The following is a 22783-nucleotide window of genomic DNA, read 5'->3' as shown; positions in this document are numbered from 1 at the left end:
ATCAAGCCAAGGAGGCTCAACAAGAAGCATATTGGCAACCATATGAGGAGTTCAATACAACACCTATGCAGCCACCACAACCTCATATTCAATATGCCCAACCAAACTCAAGTTCGTCAATAAATTATAACCAAAAGCTTGATGAATTAATTTGTTTGGTGCAGGGCTTACAAAATCAAGACAATGAGGCTCAACAAGAAGGATATTGGCAGCCGTATGAGGAGTTCTATTCAACGCCTATGCAGCCACCACAACCTGCCCAAAGTAATGTAGGTAATTCAAATGATAATGATACGATTTTTCAATTACTTACTACTCTGGAAAAGCAAATTGGGCAGATAGCGGAGTTCGAAGGACAATTTTCCGACCAAGGCGAACTCCCTAGTTCAACCATTGCAAATCAGAAGGGAGAATTTGAAACTGCCAAGGAAATCATGTTGAGAAGTGACAAGGAGGTTGGAACGGACCCTCAACCATCAAAATCAAATCACAAGGAAGAGGAATACACCCAACCCATGGAAAGGGTGGAAACACCTTTACCGGAGGCTCCTATTGCTCCTATGCCATCTAATACAGGTATGGTTGTTCCAAATTTCATTATTTTTAACCCCGTTCCAACAAGTATCCCTATTCCTTGCAGATTCATGACTTCCAAGGAAGAAGAAGGTGAAAAAGACATCTTGGAAGCCCTCTCAAAGGTGACAAGTAGGGAATGTCATGAATTCATCAAAGAGGACGTTCTTGAAACCACAAAATCCAAAGAAGTTAAATTTGATGACATTGGACAAGTCATAACCATCACTTGCAATCTGGCCAAGTCCAATATCCCTGAAACTTTCAAAGGAGTGGTGTTTGTCATTGAGTTCTTGTCGGACAAAACAAGTAAGTTTTTTTCAAATTCCTTTACATTTTATACTAACTTGCTGTTTTTTATGAATCAGGCACCTACACTAGAATTCAAACCAATGCCGGTTCACTTCAAGTATCACCTTCCATTCAAGGACCAATTCCATGCCGTTTGATTTTATTTATGTTAATAAAAAAAAAATAAAAAATAAATAAAAAATAAAAAAAAAAAAAAAAAAAAGAAAGAAAGATACTAAACATGGAGAAAGGTGGAGCTTCACAAAGGTTGTTTGCGTGAAGCCCCACTACGAGCCGCAGAAGCGGAAGGCATAGAAGCGGGAGGCATAGAAGCGGGAGCCATCAGAGCGGGAGCCATCGGAGCGGAAGCCATCGGAGCGGGAGGCATCGGAGCTAGAGCATTCCAGGCCTCAATACTTGGCCAAGCGCTGGATGACCCAGGAAAAAGGTGCCTCTGTAGATAAGACGCAAGCCTTTGACGGTCACTGTGAATTCGACCCTCAGATTCTTGCAGCTCATCAAGCTTCCTCTTCATCCCCGACGAATAGTTATTTGCAAGCACATGCAAACTTCTATTCTCATACTTAAGCTGCTGGATCTCTTGCTTAAGTCTTTCCACCTCTGCCATCAACGATTCCACTTGGCGGGACCGAGCAAGCAGGCGTTGGCCCATGTTGGACACAGAACTCGCACACTGAACACTAAGTGCGAGGGACTCTTGAACGGCCAACTCATCGGACCGTCCTGACAGCAGCCTACTATCTTTTGGAGTGAGGAGGTTTTTAGCTACTATTGTAGCTGTTGTGGCGTCCTGCATCACAGAGTCTTCACCTGAAAGAGGACCGTTAGAAGATAAAAAAGAAGGGCGCCATACATTACCTTGACGGGGCGCAACCGGATCGCTGCTGAGACTCAAATCTAAGCTAAGGTTCGATGAGTTTGCCATTTTTTTCAAAAGTGTTCAAAGAGAAGGGGTGGATGGAGTTAAAAATTTCACAAAGGGCCGGAGTCGAGTTTCAGGAATGGGAAATCTTCAGAGTGTGTATGTTGGCGGTGATCGATAGCTCTATAAAATGCCAAGGCGACGCGTCCACCGATTCAAAGAGCCGGATTTTCCGGCGTAAGTTAGGCGACGCTCCCTCGGCTTTTCAGAAAACGCGTTCAACTTTGTCAAAAGATTTCTGACAAAGCTGAAAACACGTGGAGCCCATCATCGCAACTACACATCTTTAGCCGACAAGCGCAAAGTTCGGCTCGCTTTCTCTGCTTTTCTGAAGACGCGTGCAGCTTTGTCAAAAGGAGCCGCATCTGCACTACCACGTGTCGTTCAGAAATCGAAGGGGCATCGTTCAGAAATCGAAGGGGCGCCTGCTCAGAAATCGAAGAGGCGTATTCAAAGATCGAAGAGGCGCCACTATTTCAAAGAGCCGGATTTGCGGGATCAAAACGTTTGTCGACAAGGGTAAAAAGTACCACCACTTGATATTATCTCTATATATGTCGACCTTCGTCTTTTATGGCAGGGCAAACCTGAAGAAAATGCCCAACTCTCCCTCACCTCTGAGGGCGCACTCCCAGCAAAGCCTTTCAAAATACTCAATTCTTTCTTCTTCCCCAAAGATGATACCAGATGCCTGGAGTACATATGACCCAGGAGGAAACGGCGGATTGAAGCATGTGCTGATTCATTCACCGCTTCTTCAAAGCAAAGGTATCTCATATCATCAAGGTCAAAAGCAAAAGTATCTCATATCATGCTCTTTCCCTGTCTTTTTCTTTGTCCTTGTTCTTACTTGCATGGCAAAGTAAAAGAAGCAATCAGCCGGCACTTGGAGTCAGTCTTCCGATCTGGAGCCAACTGCCTGGAATCTATTCCTGATTGCTTACCTAGCGTTGCTCTCGAGTAGTCATCTTCAACGGTTGTTACACTTCCAGAGAAGGGACCACTCCTGCAAAGATTGAACAAAGAAACAGATAACAGGAGGAAGCTCAGACCTTCGGGGGAAACCAAAAGAACCATCCTGCTGCCCAGTTCAAGAAGTAGCACAAAGGAAAATCAACGATGGGCAGAAACCAGTTCAAGAGTAAGCCTGTGGAATCACAAAGATCAAAGCCTCAATGCAATCACCAAGGAGAAGAGGGAATTTACACTCCATAACCAGATTTGCGTCCCTAAACTCTTCTCTTTGTTAATTACATTATGCCATGTTTAATATGTTTAGTTGCTTTTTGTGTGTTTACTTATGTTTTGTGTGAATCTATGCTTAAAACATTGAGGACAATGTTTGATTTAAGTGTGGGGGGGTAACTAAAGTGTTTTGATGCAAATTCGTAGGGTTTTATCCACCATAACTTCTAATGTTGTTCCTTGCTGTTTTAAGGTGTTTTTAAGTTGTTTTAGAGTGTTTTAGTGTGTTTTGTTTTATAATTCGAAAATCCCATAAAAATTTGAAAAATTGTTTTGAAAAACCCAAAAAGAGTTGTTTTAAAAGTCGTTTTTGTGTGTTTGTGTCTTAGGGTACCTTCCAACACAATGATAAGGATTTGGTTTATAATTGCATGACGGTTAGAAAGAGTTATAAACATAGAGAAAAGTTTGATTTACTCTTGGTATATGCTTGGTTATGGTTATAATGTATGACTTCACATGCAATCATAAAAGAAAAATTCGTTTTTGTAACATGCTTGAAGGAAGAAACTCAAACAAACGCTACATCCCTGTGAGACTCGAGCCATTACTTTCTTTGGAGAGTTATTTTCTGTGATTCTTTATTTTCTAAAGTTGTTGCATGATCTCATTATTCCTTGCTTGGTTGCTACTTAGAATGCAATTGTATCATGATAGAACTAAATGCTAGAACTCATGCCCATTTCATTCAAAGCATGTTATTGATTTGCATAACACATATTCAAGAAGAAGTTGTGTAGTGACCACCACCATAGCCAAATAGCCTTACTTCCCATACTTCGTATATGTTGTAAGTTTTAACCCCGTTGAGCCTTGTTTAGCCTTTATTCTTTGTTTACCCACATTTTCCTCACCTAGCCTAGTTTAGGACAATCCCCACCCTTGTTCTTAAAAGATAGTGAGCATGACTTAATTGAATTCCTTTTGAGTTACATTATGAAAGAAAATAAGTGTGGGGGAGAGAATGTTTAAGTGTTTATGTTTTGAGATTCAAAAGAAAAGAAAAGGAAAAGAAAAAGAAAAGAAAAAAAAAAAAAAAAGAGAAAAGAAAGAAAGAAAGAAAAATTGAAAGAATAAGTGATTGAAGAAAGGTTCCAAAACACCAATTCTGGGCGTAAATTGTCTAAATTCTCCCTTTTTGTTCAAAAGTTGAGTTTTCATTCAAAAGTGAATTCTAAGTTGATTCAAATGCTTTGCTCACTATTTCTTTAAAAACCTTTGTTTTCCATATCCCTTCTTTGTTATCCACATACCCCAAGCCCCGTTACAACCCTTGACTTCTATCTTGAGTGTTGTGTATTTCAATTTGTGGAGTTTGAACTTGGTATGAGCATATGGTATCACTGGTTCTCGCGTCTAAGTAGTAGCATTCCATTCATGAGATCATATCTAAATATGCTTATTAACTCCAGAAATTGCTTCCTTTGAAATACATATATGTGAGTGTTCGTTTTTATGATTACATCAATCTTCTCACATATACCTAGTGTAGGGTGTGTAGTCAGAAAATCTGTGTGAAAAACGAGAGTACATCTAGTAAGAAATTGAGGGAATTCTCTAAGGCATGTTACTACATTCAAAACATGGTTTTAAATGCTTAATTGTGAACTAGTATGTGATGACTATGAGTAAGAATGTACTTAAGTGTAAAGATGGCTCAAATCTGTGAGAATAATGATTTTTAATTTGTCATGTGCATTGGAAGTCCCTGATACGATTGTTGGAAGGTGTAGGTTGTGTTTTGTTCTTTTTGTTTTGTTTTTCTGTTTTGCTCGAGGACTAGCAAAAGCTAAGTGTGGGGGTATTTGATAGGAGCATATTTATGCGACTTAAATGGCTTGTTCTCGTACATTTACGTTATGTTTCTTTAGTTATTTTAGTACTTTAAGCTATTTTCGTGTGTTTGTAGGTCCAAAGGGCTAAAGGAGCAAAAAGATGCATTTTGGAGACTTTTGGAGCACTTTTGGGCTAAGGACGGATAGCTTATGCTTGAAGCCAAAGTGTTGGACGAAATTGAAGACCTAATTGGAGCCAAAGTGTTGGAACCTTGTTCTCTTTAGTTTTAGGACATTTAAACCTTTCCTAATCCCAATCATGCCATGCATAACACACATCCATTCTAACACATTGTCATTGCACATGCATTTCCTTCATTAGTTAACCCACATGCACTTATCACTTATCATCACCACATATCATATCACTTAATCACTTATCACTTATCATCACCACTTAACCACTTATCATATCATAACCACATATCATATCACTTATCACTTATCACTTAACATAACATCCACCTACTTCACCTACAACATCCACTTCACCTACAACATCCACCTACTTCACCTACAACATCCACTTCACCTACAACATCCACCTACTTCACATAACATCCACCTACTTCACCTACAAATGACATAGCCATATGTTCCCTCCACTACTCCTATAAATACCCTTGCATTCATTCATTCATGGACATCTCATTTTCATACACAACACATTACAAACACATTCTCCCTTCCCTAGCCGTGAGCTTCCCATCTCTCCCCTTATAATCCAAACACCATTTTTCCATTCCACACTTCCATCCCCCAAACCAATTATCCCTAGACCTTATGCTACAATAAAGAGGAAGAGAAGAGGGCCTAAACGTTCATACAATTCAAGTTTGAGTTGTTGGAATGTTTAGGCGTTTCTTTGATTTCAATGTTTAATTTCAATTCTCTTTGTTTTGTATGAGGAACTAAACCCCCCTTTAGCTTGGGGGTGATTCGAAATTATGTTTATGTTTGTAATATGATTTGATTACTTTTAATTACGTTTCATAAATTGTGAATTCAATTTGTTTAACTGTTTGATTGATAACCTATTTATGTATGTTTATTAAGAATGAACGCTTAATTTTCATGCATGAATTTGACGCTAGAATATAAGTGAGTTTCACGTAATAGTTATGAACTTATATTCACAAGTAGTGGAGGTTGCTTATAAACAATCGCGTTAAACAAATTCTTGGCATAAGTTTCATGCAATCATAGTAACGAATGCCTCGTCAACACTTATAGTTTTCATGATGCTTAATGATTCTTGCTTGTATCTCTATTATGCAATTCATGTAGGGAACTTGTGAGGAATGCTTTGGGTTGTCGTATGCAATCATCCAATTCATTAACTTAAGGAAAACTTGACGGTTAATTTAAGCGGACCTAATTAACCCGGGGTGTTGAGAATTCATGGTTTATTGAAATACAATTAGAAATCATTTTATTATGCAAGTGTAACATGTATGGAGATGAACCCCTTAGCTATTCCATCATCCATATTTTCATCACATTCATCTTTACTATCTGTTTTAAATTATAATCTGTTCGTTTAGTTTAATCTCGTCCAACCACAATCCCCCCCCTATTTTGTTAAGTCTTAACCATTTGATTTGTCTTATTTTATGTTTTTAAGTATTTGGAGTCTTTTGAACTTGTTTTGAGTCTTTTAGTTTGTCTTAGTGTTTTAAAAGTTAGTTTTATTAATCAATCCCCCCATATTTCGTTTAAGTCTTAGTCTTAATCTTTCTTATTTTTAGTTTTGAATTCTTCGAGTTTAGTATAGTGTTTTATATTGTGTTTTTACGTTTTTAAGTCAAAATCCAAGTGATTAACAATCCCTCCTAATCCCCGGTCCAGAACGATCCCTACTTACATCATTACTACAATTGTCAAAAAGAGGGTTTAATTTGTGCGCGTATAAATCTCGCATCAACAAGTTGAATCCTAAGTATGCCCATACATCCACCACTAACGCTTTACCTAAGCCTACTTGTTATAGTCAGGCACATAAATTTCAGGAATGGAGAACTGCAATGGCAGATGAATTTAATGCCCTCTAGCGGCCTGGCACTTGGTCTTTGTTCCCCTACCATCCTTCAATGAATGTGCTTCCTAACAAATGGGTTTTCAAAATTAAACGAAAACCGAATGGGTCAATTGATAGATTTAAAGCTCGGCTTGTTGTGAATAGATATCATCAATAACCTGGACTTGATTATGGAGAAACGTTTAGTCTCGTGGTTACTCATTCCACCATTTGCATGATCATTGCACTTGCAGTTCAGTTTTCTTGGCCCATAAGGCAACTGGATGTTCAAAATACCTTTCTCAATGGCTCTTTGTCTGATGAAGTATTTATGAAACAACCAACAGGCTTCGTTAATTCTCAATTTCCAACACATGTTTGCAAATTGAAACATTCTCTATATGGTCTTAAACAAGCTCCAAGGGCGTGGTTTCAATTTTTTCCAACTACCTGGAACATCTCGGTTTTGTGGCTTCTCAGGCAGATTCGTCTTTCTTTGTTTATTGTCATGGTTTAGTTCACATTTATTTACTAATCTATGTTAACGACATCCTTATCACATGCAATAACATCCAGTGCATTAACACTTTGATCAAGAACATGGGCACAACTTTCTCCATGAAGGATCTTGGTCTTTTGAATTATTTTATGGGCATGGAAGTTCACTGTTCTAGCAATGAGGTTGTCACATCCTGGCCCAGGGTCCACCACATCTCGGGTCCGCTCCACCACTGTAGCACGATATTGTCCACTTTGGGCCCCGACCATGCTCTCACGATTTTCTTTCTGAGAACTTACACGAGAACTTCTCAGTGGGTCACCCATCATGGGAGTCATTTCATGAGCTACTCGCTTAACTTTGGAGTTCCGATGGAACCCGAAACTAGTGAGCTCCTAAAAAGCCTTGTGCTAGGTAGGGATGAGAATATACATATAAGGATCACTCCCTTGGGCGACATGGGATGTTACAGGGGTTCATTTATCTCAGTCTAAGTACATCATGGACTTACTGAGACGAACAAATATGGTTGATTGCAAACCAGTTTCCACACTTGAAATCAGTGGCAAACTACCTAGCCTTTATAATGACGAACCATTGTCAGACATCATTGAATTTAGAAGTGTGGTAGGTGCTCTTCAATATCTCACATTCACACGTCTAGATATTGCGTTCGTTGTTAACAAGGTTTGCCAGTTCATGCACAAACCTACCATTACACATTGGATTGCTGTCAAGAGAATTCTTCGTTATTTAAAATCCACACCTGATCATGGTCTTGTGTATAAATTTAGACTTCTCACTCTTATTGCCTTTGCTGATTCTGATTATGTTGAAGACCCAGATGAGTGCATATCAACAGGAGGATATTGTATTTTTCTTGGTTCTAATGTTGTGTCCTGGAGTTCCAAGAAACAAAAAGGTGTTTCTCGTTCAAGCACATAGTCCGAGTATTGCCAACTTGCCATTACTACCGCCATAATTTCATGGTTTCAAAAGTTATTCAATGATCTTCATCTCCAACTTTCTCCTCCAAAGGTGTGGTGTGACAATATTTATGCGATCTTTATGGCTTCTAACCCAGTTTTCCATGCCCAGACACGAGACATGACATGTTGAAGTGGACTACCATTATATTAGAGAAAAGGTAACTCGACGTGAAATTTAAGTGGGCTACGTAGCTACCCAAGATCAAATTGCATATTTTTTAACAAAAGGCCTGTCCACTTATCGGTTCAATTATCTTCTGTCCAAGCTTCCCGTTCGCCGGCGACTTCTTAGCTTGTGGGCTTGTGATAAACCAAGTTTGAAATCAAAGCTTCCCGCCACAAAACTCACTGGAGATCACAACGGAATCAGTCAACATGAAGGCTTAGCTAAAACTTCTCAACAGTCTAATCCTTTGGCTGTTGAATGATTTTGAATTCAAATAGATTATTTGTTAATTGTATTATCTGTAAATTATCTTTGATTTGTTTTTGAAGAATTTGATCTTCACTTAAACTCTACTTGTAATCTCTAAACATTAATACAATACGCTCAAACTATCAAGCGCAATTCTTATATAGAGGAGATGGCTATGGGTTTTGGGTAGAGAGAGTGGAAAGAGTAGCTTCCACAATTTCCATTTAAGAAGGGGGAATCGAATCAACTAACCAAGAAGATGAAATTGTTGTGTTTGTTCTAGTTCTGGTTTGGCAAGTTGTTGAGATAAAAGAAAGAAGGGAAGAGGGAAGAGAGAGAGAGAGAGAGAAAGGGTCGTGTTTACTTTTAACAAATGAATGACAAAATTTTCAATTTTGCGCATAAATCTTAGCAGACTTCACCACAAAGGGTCTAAATTTGATCTCAGAATTTGCCTTGTTCAACCATAACTCTGTGTTTAAGCGCTATTAGCTCTCTTAAAAAATAACAATAATAAAAACTAAAAATAGAACGTGAAACCCGGAAGCCCAACCCTCCCTGCCACTCGCACTCTTACACTCAATGCCACCACCAACAAAGCATGGGATGTTGTTGCAGATTATGTGACCTCTGAGGAAATGAGGCTTAAAGTGGAAAGGGTTGTACGCGATCCAAGTCGTCGAAGAAGTGGATATCGTTCAATTTGGATAGGAACGGGTTCATCAAGCTGAGGTGCAGAGCCGATATAGAGTCATTGAGAAGGTCGCAGATTGACGGAGGAGTTTGGGGCAGGAACAGTCGGCGGTGGTTGGATTGCCAGAGAAGCTCTCTCTCTTCCTTTCTTTCTCTTCCTCCCGTCGCCTAAGATTCAAGAATTTCGTGTCCCTGTGAAACTAACTCGAAATTGGAAAGAGAAACAAAAACGAAATCTCAGTTCCTAATCCCTCAAATTCATCGCTCTGTTATGTTTGAGGACATGTGTCAAACTCTAAGAGATATGCCACATAGGAATTTGGGTGCAGAAGATTTGAACTTGACATTTAGTCGCCGTTTATTGAAAGAAGTATTGAGTTAAAAGTTCTAAATGACAGTAGCTGATTGATCCAAAAGAGAAACGAGAAACAATGAGAACTGAGTTTTTGACTATGAACATTTGAATAAAAACTAAAATAGTAGATTAAGCGATGAACAGTGCTTGGTACGTACTTTTGATACTTCGGAAATGCGAACGAAATCTTTTTCTCAAAACTTGTTCTTGATTATCAAAATAAAATTACTGTATCTCATCGATTTAAAATCCTCGTTCTAAAGCATGGAAATCTCGTTCGATCAACCAATGCTAACTACTTGAGTCTCTATTGGAATCTAGAAATATAAAATATGAATTTTTTATTCATAAATAACTAATAATTTACCTTAGTTCCTAATCTACTTACTTCTCACTTAATCATTCCATTTTTAGTTTACAAACATTTACACCGGGGAGAATGAGGCCAGATTTAGGGGTGGGTTCAAAAAACCGAAAACCGAACCGGACCGAGGCCGAAAAAAACCGAACCGAAATTGTCAAACCGAACTGAACCGAATCTGACCAGTTCGGTTTCGGTTTTTGAGGCTCGGAAACCGAACCGAACCGAACCGAACCGAACCGATATATATATATATATATAATTTTTTTGAATATTTATAAATAGTTTAGTCATACAATCATAACAAAACAGAACTTGTTGCCAAGTTGGTTTCAGTGAAACTTTACAAGCATGGAGGCATGGGTTCGAACCCTCATGCCTCTAGGATTTGTGAGATTATTTTTAATTTTTTAATCTTTTAACAAAACCCTTAACTGTAACCCTAACCCTCCTCCTCCTTATTTTTCATTCCGCCTGGCCTCTTAATATGAATGTGAACTTTCATATTTCCTTTTTTTTTTTTAATAATTTTGGAGGGAGAAAAAAAAAAAAAAAACCGAAAAAAACCGAAACCGAACCGAGAAAAACCGAACTGAAAAAAAACCGAACCGAAAAAAACCGAAAAAAAATTGAACCGAACCGAACCGAACCGAAATTTCGGTTCGGTTTCGGTTTTGAGAAAAAACCGAACCGATTAGAACCGAACCCAGCCCTAGCCAGATTCGTCACAGAAACTATTTACAATATTTTCAAAATTTAAGCATGTTTTGCACGTCTAATCCTACTATTTGTATATTTGAAGGTAAGGGGGTTCCTAAACCTACCTTAAATTAAAATATTTTCAAATTTTGAGCATGTTTTGCACGTCTAATCCTACTATTTGTATATATGAAGGTAAGGGGGTTCCTAAACCTACCTTAAGTTAAAATATTTTCAAATTTTAAGCATGTTTTGCACGTCTAATCCTACTATTTGTATATTTGAAGATAAGGGGTTCCTAAACCTACCTTAAGTTACCAACTGCAACGTCTCTCTCTCTCTCTCTCTCTCTAGAAGGCCGTTTTACGTACTATTCAAATTGATTTTTTAATGCTCAATTAAAATATGATATATTCAATCTAAACTGAAAGATGGGACATGTTTAAACTTAAAATGCAATAGGTTATATGACATGAACGATTCATCACTTACAATTCAAGTGCACTGTTAATAAACATATGAATCAGTTCAGACATTAGACTAAAATACAAAAACACTTCAAATTAACAAATATTTTAGGCATAAAATCTGTTGACTTTGCAATAAGAGAATAGCACCAAGGAGGATTCAAAACTAAAAATCAGTTAGAATATGACAACCAACCAACTTAAAAGAAAATCTTACTAACACCCTGCAATTTGAATTTTATTTAGTGATTCAAAACTTTAAAAGACGTTTTAGTGGAAATGTTCAATTTCAAAGATCATTTAAAAATGTAGTTTTACTAGCATTCTATTATTTGCTGATGACACCTCTCTTTTTTTCGTTGAAAAACACAACTAAAAGCAAGGATCCAAACAAACCAACATAATAATAAATCTAAACCGGAACATCATTTTTAAATTTTAATATTGAGTTAATTTTTTATTTTGTCTGATAATATATTAACACTTTATTTTATTATTTAAAAAAATAATAGATATGTTATTTAATTTTTCTTGAACTTAAAAAAATAAAACATGTAGTATTTTTTTTTATTGAATTAAATCAGAAAGCAAATACATGGAAGACTTATCAGTGAATGCCTAGGTATTATCAAGATCAAAATGGTCAGACATAAGGAACAAACGTTAAGATATCTATCACCGGATCCTTTTCTTATAGATTCTAAGGATTCTTTGATCGTAATCGTTCATTATATATCGTGTGGTCATAAATCATTTTAAAATTAAATATAAATAGTACTTAACGAAAACTAACCGCACGATATACGATAAACAGTCATGATCACATAATCCCTCAGAAAAGGATGCAGCGATGATCCCTTTCCCTCTTTTTTCTCTCTGGGTTCATAAAATATGCCTAAAGCCAAAAATTACTATTAAACTAAGACCATGAAATACACCACTCAATACTACGATCTGGTGATATTCCTCTTCACTTGTAAGGTCTGATAAGTAGATTTTATATTTTATCATATTTGATTTTAATTAAAATTCGTTTTTAATATTACCTAAATTCAAAATCACCTTTCTCAATTTTTAGTTTTAAGTAGTTAATTAGGAATTGTTTCTACATAAATTAGTAAAATAGTCTTTGAGGAGAACGACCATGCATAAACATCTATACTACAACATCCTTGTATTCTTGCAAGTATTTTTAAGTGTTTTTATCCCTATTTATGTAGACGGTAAAAATCTCATCAAAGTCTTAGATTCGAATATCGTGAATAGCGAATTTGATACTAAATTAGGTTGTCTATTGTGTGGCTTAACCGAACTCTTCTCTCCTCTTCGAACTCTCTCCTCCCCTTAGTGTAAAATATATTGCTCCCCTAGTGTAAAATATATTATTATACTCAACAAAAAAAAAACCATGAAATACTATTCAAATTCCAATAAAACCAAAAAATAAAAGACGAAGGGACCAAAGTAGATACCAATAAATTTGCCCAAACAAAATTAACATCAAGCGCAGCTTTCATTTGAAATCCCTGCAAGAGGTTGCACGCTCTCTCTCACTCACACACTCTCTCTCTCTCTCTCTCTCTCTCTCTCTCTCTTTCAACTCAGATGTTAAGCTACAGCCTACACTATACAAACAAACAAGATGAAGCCTAACGTCTAGCTTCTTTCTTCCTTTCATTTTCAAACCCAAAAACAAACACAAAGTTCGTGCCTTTTTTAATCGACTCGACTGCAAATGTCATCCTCCTCTGCAACTGCAGTTACCGCAACAAGAAGATTTAAATGGCAGTACCCACCACCCCAACCAACACCAAGAATCCTCCACCTCCCGCGGAGGCCTCGCCGGAGAGCTACCAAGAACGTTCATGGCGGAAAACACAATTCAGGGGAGGCCAGGAAGGACCACAAGGGAAAGCTGGAGGCTCTGTTTGATCAAGAGAGAGCTTTTTCGAGAACCGGTTCACCGGTTGTGCTTCTTGAGTGTGGGGATGGGGAGGAGAGAGAGAGGAGGAGAGAGAGGGTTAGAGAGGAGGAGGAGGGGGAGGGTGGTGGAGTGGTGGAGGAGGAGAGGTGGAGGTTTCAGGCTGAGATGTTGAAGGCGGAGTGTAATTTGTTGAGGATGGAGAGGGAGATTGCTGAAAGGAAAACGGAGAGGACGAAGGTTAAGATGGAGAGGACTCTTAAATCAGCTGTGCACACTCTTGTTTCTGTAAGTCCTTTCTCTCGCTCTCTCTCGTTTTGTATTTGTTTACGTAGGTTTTGAATTGCCTGTTTGGTTGATGAGAAAATGCTAGAAGGAGAAGGAAAACCCCAACAGGGTTTTTCTGTTTGGTTGCTGAGAAATTTCAAGTTCGTTTCGTGGTGATAGTTATTGACCAAAATGTAAGATTACAAAGAAAATTGAAGTTTTTAAACACATGGGGAAATTATAATAACCTCGAATTGAAATTACCGTGCTTGCTCAAGTTTTGAATGAAAGATTATATTTGGTTTTGAAAGCAGAACTGTTCTATCGTTTCTCATGTTTTATCGGGAGAGAGAGAGAGAGAGAGAGAGAGAGTTTGAATATTGCAGATTCTTTTTTTGAAAAATATGCCTTTAGACCGTCTCCCGCGAGGGTGGAATTAAAAAAAAAAAAAAAGAATTTTGAGTTTGGAGTGGGTATTTGAGTCTCCAATGGCCCCCGGACGGATAAGGAAGCGATTGGAAGGCCCCAGCAAGCAGCAGCACCACGTGAAAGGGAAGGAAAGGGCGGAGCCACTCGTCAAGCGCAAGTGGACCGAGGGATTCCCTGCTGCCAGGGTCACAACAAGCCCATTTTTTACGGCTCAGATGCGCTAGCCGTTGTCATTTCATCGGCTGTCGCGCGCTCTTAGGTCATGTGATCCAGTGAGACGTGCTCAGACTTTCCAACAGTAACTGTGTTGTGCGGCCTAGATTTCTTTACCGTTTCAATCCAACTATCAGTTTGAAAATTTTCCGACGGTAACTTTTATATTTCAACGGCTTAAATTTAATTTAATCAATTTTAACGGTAATAAAATAATGTAGCGGCCTAATATTTGAAATTCAACGATCAAATAATATTATTAATTAATCCAATTCTTTTATATTGAATTCTTCTAGTATCTGAATTCACTTATCACGACTTGAACGCATTGAAAAATGAAAGTGTTTAAGCAAAAATATAAGATTTAAGAAGGTGGTAAACTGACCTCATACGTAGACGAATAGTTGAAAATACGGGGCTAAATTTTTGGATTTCCCACCCTTGAGTTGGAGATAGTCTTACTGCTCAAATCTGAAACTTTGTTTCCGTTTCAGTTTCTTGGATTGCTCGGTAAATTCTTCCATTTGCTTAAGAAGAAATTACATTGAACTAAAATCAAGGAAAAGTTGGAATCTTAAGCCGTGCTTCTTCTGCATTCTTACTTGTATTCTTATTATATTCCAGCAAGTTTTTCTTCAGAATAATTGACAACGGCTTTGTGTGAGACAAATTTTGATGTTGTGACTGGTTTTCAGGGGCAAAAGAAGATTTGCAACGGAAAGGTTTTGGAGGAAGAGATTCAACACTTGGCAGAGAAACTACAGAGGTTGCAAAGAAATTTACGAGTTAAGGATTCGGAGGTTGGGAAGAACTCTAGTAATTTTGATAAACAAGCCTATCTTCTCCAAAGACGGCTTCAGAAGTTTAGGACGACATCAGATGAGATACGTGTGAAGGAGATCCAAGGGATGGCAGAAGCAAGCTTGTCGATCAAATCAAGCTCTCGAGTAAATGAGAACTTGGTTTCGGGTGGGAAAAGCAATGTGAGCATTATCTTCCTTTCGTGCAAACTAGTGTCATCGATCTTGCTTCGATACTTAAATTTGAAGACACGGATGATCTTGACTCTTACGATTTATATTGTTATAATGTGTGTGTGGCACCTCTCAACTGGATCATGTTAGTTTTGACTTTAAAATTGATAAAGTGAGGAGACTCACGATAACCAGGCGTGCATTTTTTTACTTCATGATTTGCATGATTGCCTTATCGGTTCTATAAAAAATACTACGCAGGCAGAGATTCTGAGAAGGAAAATGGAGGGATTGTCGAACGGGATGTTATTAGAGAGGATGAAGGAAGAGTATGGTTCAATGCTGTCTACAGCCAATAGTTCGGTTGCCAGTTCTGCCTCTTCTTTCCAGAGAATTGAAGCTGAAAATCTGTCTTCTTCCTTGATACAACAATTTGACAAGGTATATTCTTGCAAAAGGTTGACTTATTTATGGAATAAAGAAAACATTGTTACTAGAAGGAATATTAAGTTTGGACAATTTGCTCTGCAGGAGAAACAGTCTCGTGAAGAGGACGTGTGCTCAGGACGTTGCAAGACAATAGTTCGAAGAATTGTAGAGCAAGTACGAGTTGAGACAGAGCAATGGTCTCAGATGCAGGAGATGCTGGGGCAGGTGAGGGAGGAGATGGAAGAATTGCAGGCTTCTAGGGACTTTTGGGAAGATCGAGCTCTAGATTCTGATTATCAGATTCAATCCTTACGCTCAGCTGTAAGATATTTCGTCCTTTACTATCCTATGCTTAGTTATAGCATACAAATTTATCTAGACCAAGCTGCTACTGGGAAGAGGGATATCCTCAGCTCTTTTTGGCTGGGCTACATTGCTCTCTTCGATGTTTTAGGAGAATCTAATATCCACCGAAAAGCAATATGTTCGGAATAGCTGGAATATCCTTGATTTTCTGCATGATTTTGCAACAGGATTGACAGGTTTCTTATGATGCTTCGAAGTTAGAAGGCCTGGAGGCTGGAACTTAGTTTAGATGATTCCTTTTCAATTTCTTCTTGAATGCGCACTCTAAAGAAAGTCGTATTTCTTCTGCAGGTGCAAGAATGGAGACAGAAAGCCATTTCATCTGAAAGCAAAGGAAGGGAGTTACAAGTGCAAGTGTCAACGCTCCACGGAGAGCTTGATAGGTTGAGGAAGGAAGAAAGCACAAGACTAATGAAGGCCAACGGTTCGCCACTTATTCCCCGGAATCCACATAATGAAATGGAAAAGCGGGTACTGATATGTCACTTGAAGGAAAATCAGCGTACCAAAGAAGACGGCCGCAAGCAAAGGGAGGATTTAACCGATGGAAGGAAAAAACCAGACACATACATCAACAGAACACCTAATGCTCCGAAGCGAACGCCGTTTCAAAACATCGGAAACTCCTCATTTTCGGAGAGGCAGAATGGCAAAGCAGTCTTCCCGTATCATTACCCTCAACCTTCCAAGACATAGAAAAGTCCTTTTCTAATCATGTTAACTGTACGGCCCATTGTTCTAATTCAAGAGGGTTGGTGAGTTGGATTCTAAGTTCTAAGGAGTCGGTATCAATTTATGCTTACTTGCTCCGCATATAGTCCCTCTAACCATATTTTCTAAACGAACTAGAGCCCATCAGAATTGATCTTTTTCATGTTTGTTGTGGATTTTGACTTATTGCATCAATTATATGCCAACAAGTATGATCAGTTATATTTACTTGCTCTCATGAAATGATTTCTCGTCGACAGTCTTGAGAAATGAGAGTTTAGATAAACATAGAGTTTGAATGAAACTAAGATCATAAGGTCATTTAAATATTTTTCACATTTACCAATTTATTCATGTATATATTATAACCTGTATATTAGTAACGCAACACAAATAAAAAAATGCGCATACAATTAAATTCTAGAAGAAGGAAGATTAAATAATTAATGTTCAACTAGCATGTATGGTTTGGTGGTCAAGTTGGGTGGCCAGAACTCCGGTAGTGTGGAACGTAAAATGTAGATCCTCCATGCTTTGTCGGGTTTGCTGAGTTCTAGTATTGACATCAAAATGGATGAAATTTTTTTCTATCTTAAGGTGATGGAAGTAGAGGGGTTAAAAAACTGAAAACCGAAAAAAAGGGATCGACCACCGAATCGAAAAACAGAAAACCGAAAAAAAATCGAACCGAACCAAACCTTATTGGTTTGATTTTGATTTTGGAGGTTCGAAAACCAAACTAAACCGAATCCCTTTATATTGTATGAATGTATGCCCATGATGTTTTCTTTTGTGAAACTTTGTTGTCAAGTTTGAAACTAAGCATAAGGCTTTTTCAAGGAACATACTTGTTTTAATTAGGGAGAATATTTCATTAGTAATAGATAAAAGTTTCAGAAGACATTGGAACTTGGAAGAGCTTCTCTATTTGTTTGCTTTTTGAATGGAATATAGCGATCATTTTTCATTGCAATTGAGGTTAATGATAGAATATGATTGATTTATATAATCTTGTATATACATAACTACCTTCCCACTTTTCACTTTCTCCTTTTTCTTATTATTAGTTGATAATTGCAAGCCTCTTTACTAAATTCTATATTAAAAAAAGATTAAGTTTTATTATATAAAATAAAAAAAATCTAAAACAATACCGAAACCAAACCGAAAAAAAAACGAACCAAACCGAATGAAACCGAGCGCACCTCTAAATAGATGACAAAGCATTTCCTCTGTTTCTTCTAAAAACGCATCACAGCCGCTGGTTTAAAGTTACAAAAATGAGAGGGCGAGATTAAGTTTAACCGGGTCATGCGCATCTCACGCGCACAACCCACCATATGCGCAGGAGAGAACTACTCTTATAAATTCAGATGCAGCACAATTTGTGCCTCCGTTACCTGAGTCCCACCCACCGTTTGCATCGCTCTGCTCTCAACGCCGTCTTCTAATCTCTCCCCATTGCAATTCATCTGTGAGTTCTCGTTTCATCAGTTTTTATATCCGCAATGTCGCGCTCTGAATTACATATCTGCTGATAGATCTAGGGTTTCGTTTATTATGCTTGGGATTTTCTCAGATTCGTACAATTTACCAGATGAATTACTTTTATTGATTTTATATTTGTATATTATGTTTGGTTTCTGAGAAAATGTGGGTTCATAGACTTGATAAATTGGATTCCAGGTTGATGTTTTAGCAGATTTTCATTTGTTGATTGAGAAATCTAGAAACTTTATACATCGAAAGAACTTAAATTTTACATTGGAAACGACCCTGTCTAGCCGCTATTTGGTTATGCGAATCTCCACCATTTTTTTGCTCTTTCATATGGTCGTGCGTTTGGTATATTAGTTGCTGTATTTTGTTTCGTTGTGACATGATTTAGGTTCTTTCTAGCCTTGCCGGGTCACCGTATTATTTGTTTACTTTGAACAATGCTCCCGTGTTTATATGTTTGACAATACGGAAACTGAGTTGCTATATATTTGGTTCAAGGTTTTTGGTCATCTCTTATATGCATGGTATATACGCACTGCACGAACGTGCTCCTTTATCAATATTAGTTTTCAACTGTACCTTGTAGTTCTCTTTGGTTGTTAATTTGTTCTGTTCGGTGTCAACCTTGTTGTTGCGGTGGGGATGATGGGGACTATAGAGTGATAAGCTTTAGGATTAATTCCTCTAGTTCTCCCTGAAACTAATGTTAAATCCCACATTTCCACCGGATTACAAATTTGTATTCCGCATCTCTTCTTTACTCCATCCCCAGCCCTAGCCATGACCACTTTTCCTCCACCCCAGCCGTGACTCCTTTCCCACCATCCCCTCACCAGCCGTTAAACAGACCTCCCCGACCTAGTCTCAGATACTGAACCTATCATTACATCTTCTTAATTCTATAATTCCCTACCTCCCAAAACAAACCAAATCATCAACTCTATCTTCACCCAAAGCAACAATGACGTAATACAAGTCTCTTTTTGGGCAATTGAGTCTCTTATGTGAATTATTTTGGGTGTAGGTTTTGAACTTGGGCAGAAAAACTTGGAACTTCATGGAGTTGGGTATGAATTTATTGGTTCCTCCCCGCCCTCTACTGCCATAAGCACACCCACCTCTGTGTTTGTGTGTGTGTGTGTGTCTTTCTAGACAAGCTCAACTAGGCATGAATGTGGTCAACGTGACTTCCAGGAAGGTGTAGAAAAAAGCTTCCCTAGCCCTATACCACAAAATAAAAAAGAAGTTCGCAGCTTTTCTTTACCCCAGCCCCACCAGTGACCCCTTCCTCGGCTGTTCACCATCATTACATCTTCTTAATTCTATAATCCCTACCTCCCAAAACAAACCCAAAGCCAAAGATTCAACTGTACTTCACCCCAAGCAGCAACGACTGAATGTAATTATCTTTTCAAACAATGGGCCTCGTATTTTGATAATTTTTTGTTTGGGTTTTGCATTGGGGTTGAACAACTTGTCTTCATGGGTTTTGGCTAAGAATTTGTGTATTTGTTGGCTGTGAATTTGTGGGTTCCTCTCTCAGCTGAAGTTATGTGGGTAGAGCCAATGGTCTCTTGGGTTGTTACCTTGTAAATCACCATTATCTTATGGTTTTACTGTTTCAACTAGGTTTTAATGTTTCAAGCCGTACTCCATTATCCGATTGAAAGAAAACTATATTCTAGGGTGTATTGAATGAGATTCACACATTACTTCATCCCTGAAAAATTGAACCATAGGTTTATTTGTGAAAGAGTGCTTTAGCTGATTTGAACCCTTTGAAGTTTATGTACATAGGCTCAAATTAGTACTTGTTAGAAATGTTATTTTAACTCAAATTTGTCATATTTTAGTTTTCAGTATTTTTCTTCATTTATGGTAATATTCTCAGAAGCTTGGTTTGACCAGTGTTTGTAGATTCATTAACTTCTTAAAAATTGTAAAAAATTGTAAGTGATGCTACTCCTTGTGACCTTGTGCTTGTGTACGTTAAAGGCTAATGAGTGACATGTAGAACCTTCACTTCCGTTTTGTTGTATGCATCTGTTTTCTACTTTCTATCCATTGAGTTAACTCATTCCGAAATGATTCACAATGAGATAACTGGCTCTTCTCTTTGCGTGTTTCTCCATTTGCTTATTGTTTGACTTTATGTTCGTACTTATTGCAGTTGAAAAATGGCAGCAAAGTACATTGTAGGATCTATTGTGGGGACCTTTGGGCTTGCGTATGTTTTTGACACTATGATATCTGACAAAAAGATATTTGGAGGTACTTTTGATGACAAAACTGCTTGGTGAAGTCGTTTAGCCTAGTAAATTTCTGTGCAATTTAACACTATTAAATTATAACCAGGTAGTACTCCCGGTACCGTTTCAAACAAAAAATGGGGGGAAGAAACTGACAAGAAGTTCCAGGCTTGGCCACGTACTGCAGGACCTCCGGTCGTGATGAACCCCATTAGTCGCCAGAATTTTATTGTCAAATCAGGTTTGGAGTAGTGAAATGTTTTGTCTTAGACTCATAGCTTGAGCTGTTATTGTTTCTGCTTTGGTGGAAGATGCATTAAACTCCCACAGGCATTTTTTTTTTGAAGAAATTCCGTTCAGTTACGGGTTCTTTTGCATTTGAAATAAGAATTGCGCACTTATGCAAAATGAAAGGTATAGTTTACTGATTGCATGATCTTGCTTTTTTGGGGCAGTTTTCTGTGTACCGATTGTGTTAATGGAAGTTATTTACTGATTTGAAATTTCAGGCCATAGTTACAACCTTCCTGACTATCCATCGTTATACCTGTAGGGATGAGTGATCAGGAAGGGAGGACGATTCTCTTTACTTATTCATTGTTTCTTGCACATAAAGAAACGGGTTTTTATTACAAATAGTCTCTGAAATTGACCTATCTCATCACTTTGGTCCCTCAATTTGAAAATCAATCAACGTTGTCTCTAAATTTGACTACTGCACATCAATGTAGTGCCTGCTGTACGAATCCGGTAAATTTTCCGTTGGTTTGCTAACATGTCACGTAGAAAAGTCACACAACCAATATTTTGATGCCATGTGGATGATACCTAAAAGAATTCACTTTTTAGTAGTTTAAAAAACAATTAGAAACCAAATAAATAATAAAAACAAAAAAAAAAAGCCCAACGACATCTGCCTCGCCGCCTCCGCCCATTTGCCACGCCATCCCGCCCAAGCCCAGTCACACTCCGTCGACGAAACTGGTGAGCAGGGAGCGAGGAGCAAATTCTGAGCAACCCATAATTGGTTGGTGGGTATTTATTTATTTATTTTGAAGAAAACGATAGTATTTTCATTAAGGTAAATAAAACATTACTGTGGAACAAAGATAAAACATATTAGGATGAGGCACAATCCTCCAAAAGTACATTAGCTATGATATGAGGAGGGAGGTTCATCCATTCACAAGAATGTTTCATTGATAGTCCCAACTCCCAAGTGAGCAAGCCTGTGGGCCGCCGTGTGGCTTGACGGCAAATGTGGGTAAAAGGCACTTTGGTGACTTGAGGGCGCTAGAACCTTGATGTCTTCCACCACTTGACCAATCTAGGATAAGTTAGTCAAAGAATCACGTAAAGCTTCCACAATCTGAAGCGAGTCGCTCTCACAAAGTAAGTTTGTAAAACCCTTATTCATTGCCCAAATCAAACCAGATCTGATTGCCACAACTTCAGCCTGTAAGGGAGTGAAAATATCCAGAGCATTTCCACAAGAAGTTGCCACAAAAATTCCAGAGTCATCTCTGATAATGAAATCGAAGCCCCCCCAACTTTGCTCTCGCCATTCCAGGCACCATCAATGTTTCATTTTAGCTGGCCCGAGGGTGGAGTTGCCCATTTTGGTGCGATACGCAGGGATGGGTTAGATTGGCGGATGTCCCCATTAACAGTAATAAAACTCAGCCACCAATGAAGTGTTTGCGCCACCACCACATCAGGTAATTCCCCTTGTTCGTTCCGAAGTTTCCCATTTCGGGCTCTCCAGATTGCCCAACAAATAATCATGACCGATTTAAAGTGAGCAGTATGGAGTAAAGCAGCAACCTCTATAACCCAATCAAGGAAGGAAACCAGGGATGAACCCCGTAGTAGAATCCCCAAGTGAGAAGCCGTACATGCATACTTGGCAAATGGACAATCCGTTAAGAGGTGGAGAATGGATTCCGTCTGATAGTTACACATCACACAGGCCAAGTCCATAGAAACATGGCGCTTCCTCATGTTTTCCTTTGTAGGGACGATGTTTTTATAGAGTCTTCAGAAGAAAATTCTCACCTTAGAGGGTGCATTAGCCTGCTAAACTTTAGCCCAAAATTTGGAGTTGATTCCCAAGGAAGCAGAGGTGACGCCCCATTGTTTATTGGATTCAACCATTCCCGGCGATATGATAAGCATTTCTTACCGATAATTTGTCATTTTTCTGAAAATGCCAGATTAAATGGTCAGGGGTACGTTGGAGACTCAGTGGTATAGCACAAATAGCTTCCACTTCGGTCCCCCCCCTCAAAAAAAAAGACACTAATAAGTCCACATCCCAAGCCCTCACCAAAGGGGGATAAAAG

General features: G+C 38.3%; 2 protein-coding genes across 2 annotated transcripts; both read left to right on the top strand.

Moving 5' to 3' along the window:
* The first annotated feature begins 13117 nt into the window (after positions 1 to 13117).
* Positions 13118 to 16677, top strand: LOC137714416 (uncharacterized). Its single transcript, XM_068453641.1, has 5 exons — positions 13118 to 13591; positions 14908 to 15195; positions 15448 to 15627; positions 15718 to 15936; positions 16273 to 16677. The coding sequence occupies exons 1-5, from the start codon at positions 13118 to 13120 to the stop codon at positions 16675 to 16677; spliced, it is 1566 nt and encodes a 521-aa protein (XP_068309742.1).
* Positions 16678 to 18026: 1349 nt separating this feature from the next.
* Positions 18027 to 20895, top strand: LOC137715774 (uncharacterized). Its single transcript, XM_068455121.1, has 3 exons — positions 18027 to 18166; positions 20363 to 20463; positions 20548 to 20895. Exons 2-3 carry the CDS (start codon positions 20370 to 20372, stop codon positions 20691 to 20693), a joined length of 240 nt encoding a protein of 79 aa, XP_068311222.1. The 5' UTR covers positions 18027 to 18166; positions 20363 to 20369; the 3' UTR covers positions 20694 to 20895.
* The last annotated feature ends 1888 nt before the right edge of the window (positions 20896 to 22783 follow it).

This window comes from Pyrus communis, chromosome 14 (assembly GCF_963583255.1).
Source record: "Pyrus communis chromosome 14, drPyrComm1.1, whole genome shotgun sequence".
Lineage (NCBI taxonomy): Eukaryota > Viridiplantae > Streptophyta > Magnoliopsida > Rosales > Rosaceae > Pyrus > Pyrus communis.
Note: the sequence above shows the minus strand (reverse complement) of the source record. Positions and strands in the feature narration are given on the sequence as shown.

What these genes read in the sequence shown, in the direction of transcription:
- LOC137714416 (XM_068453641.1), top strand. Translation starts at nt 13,118, where the DNA reads ATGTCATCCTCCTCTGCAACTGCAGTTACCGCAACAAGAAGATTTAAA. An exon ending in TTTCGGGTGGGAAAAGCAAT is followed by an intron (nt 15,196 to 15,447) that starts GTGAGCATTATC and finishes AATACTACGCAG; the next exon opens with GCAGAGATTCTGAGAAGGAA. An exon ending in TGATACAACAATTTGACAAG is followed by an intron (nt 15,628 to 15,717) that starts GTATATTCTTGC and finishes TTTGCTCTGCAG; the next exon opens with GAGAAACAGTCTCGTGAAGA.
- LOC137715774 (XM_068455121.1), top strand. Translation starts at nt 20,370, where the DNA reads ATGGCAGCAAAGTACATTGTAGGATCTATTGTGGGGACCTTTGGGCTT. An exon ending in TGACAAAAAGATATTTGGAG is followed by an intron (nt 20,464 to 20,547) that starts GTACTTTTGATG and finishes AATTATAACCAG; the next exon opens with GTAGTACTCCCGGTACCGTT.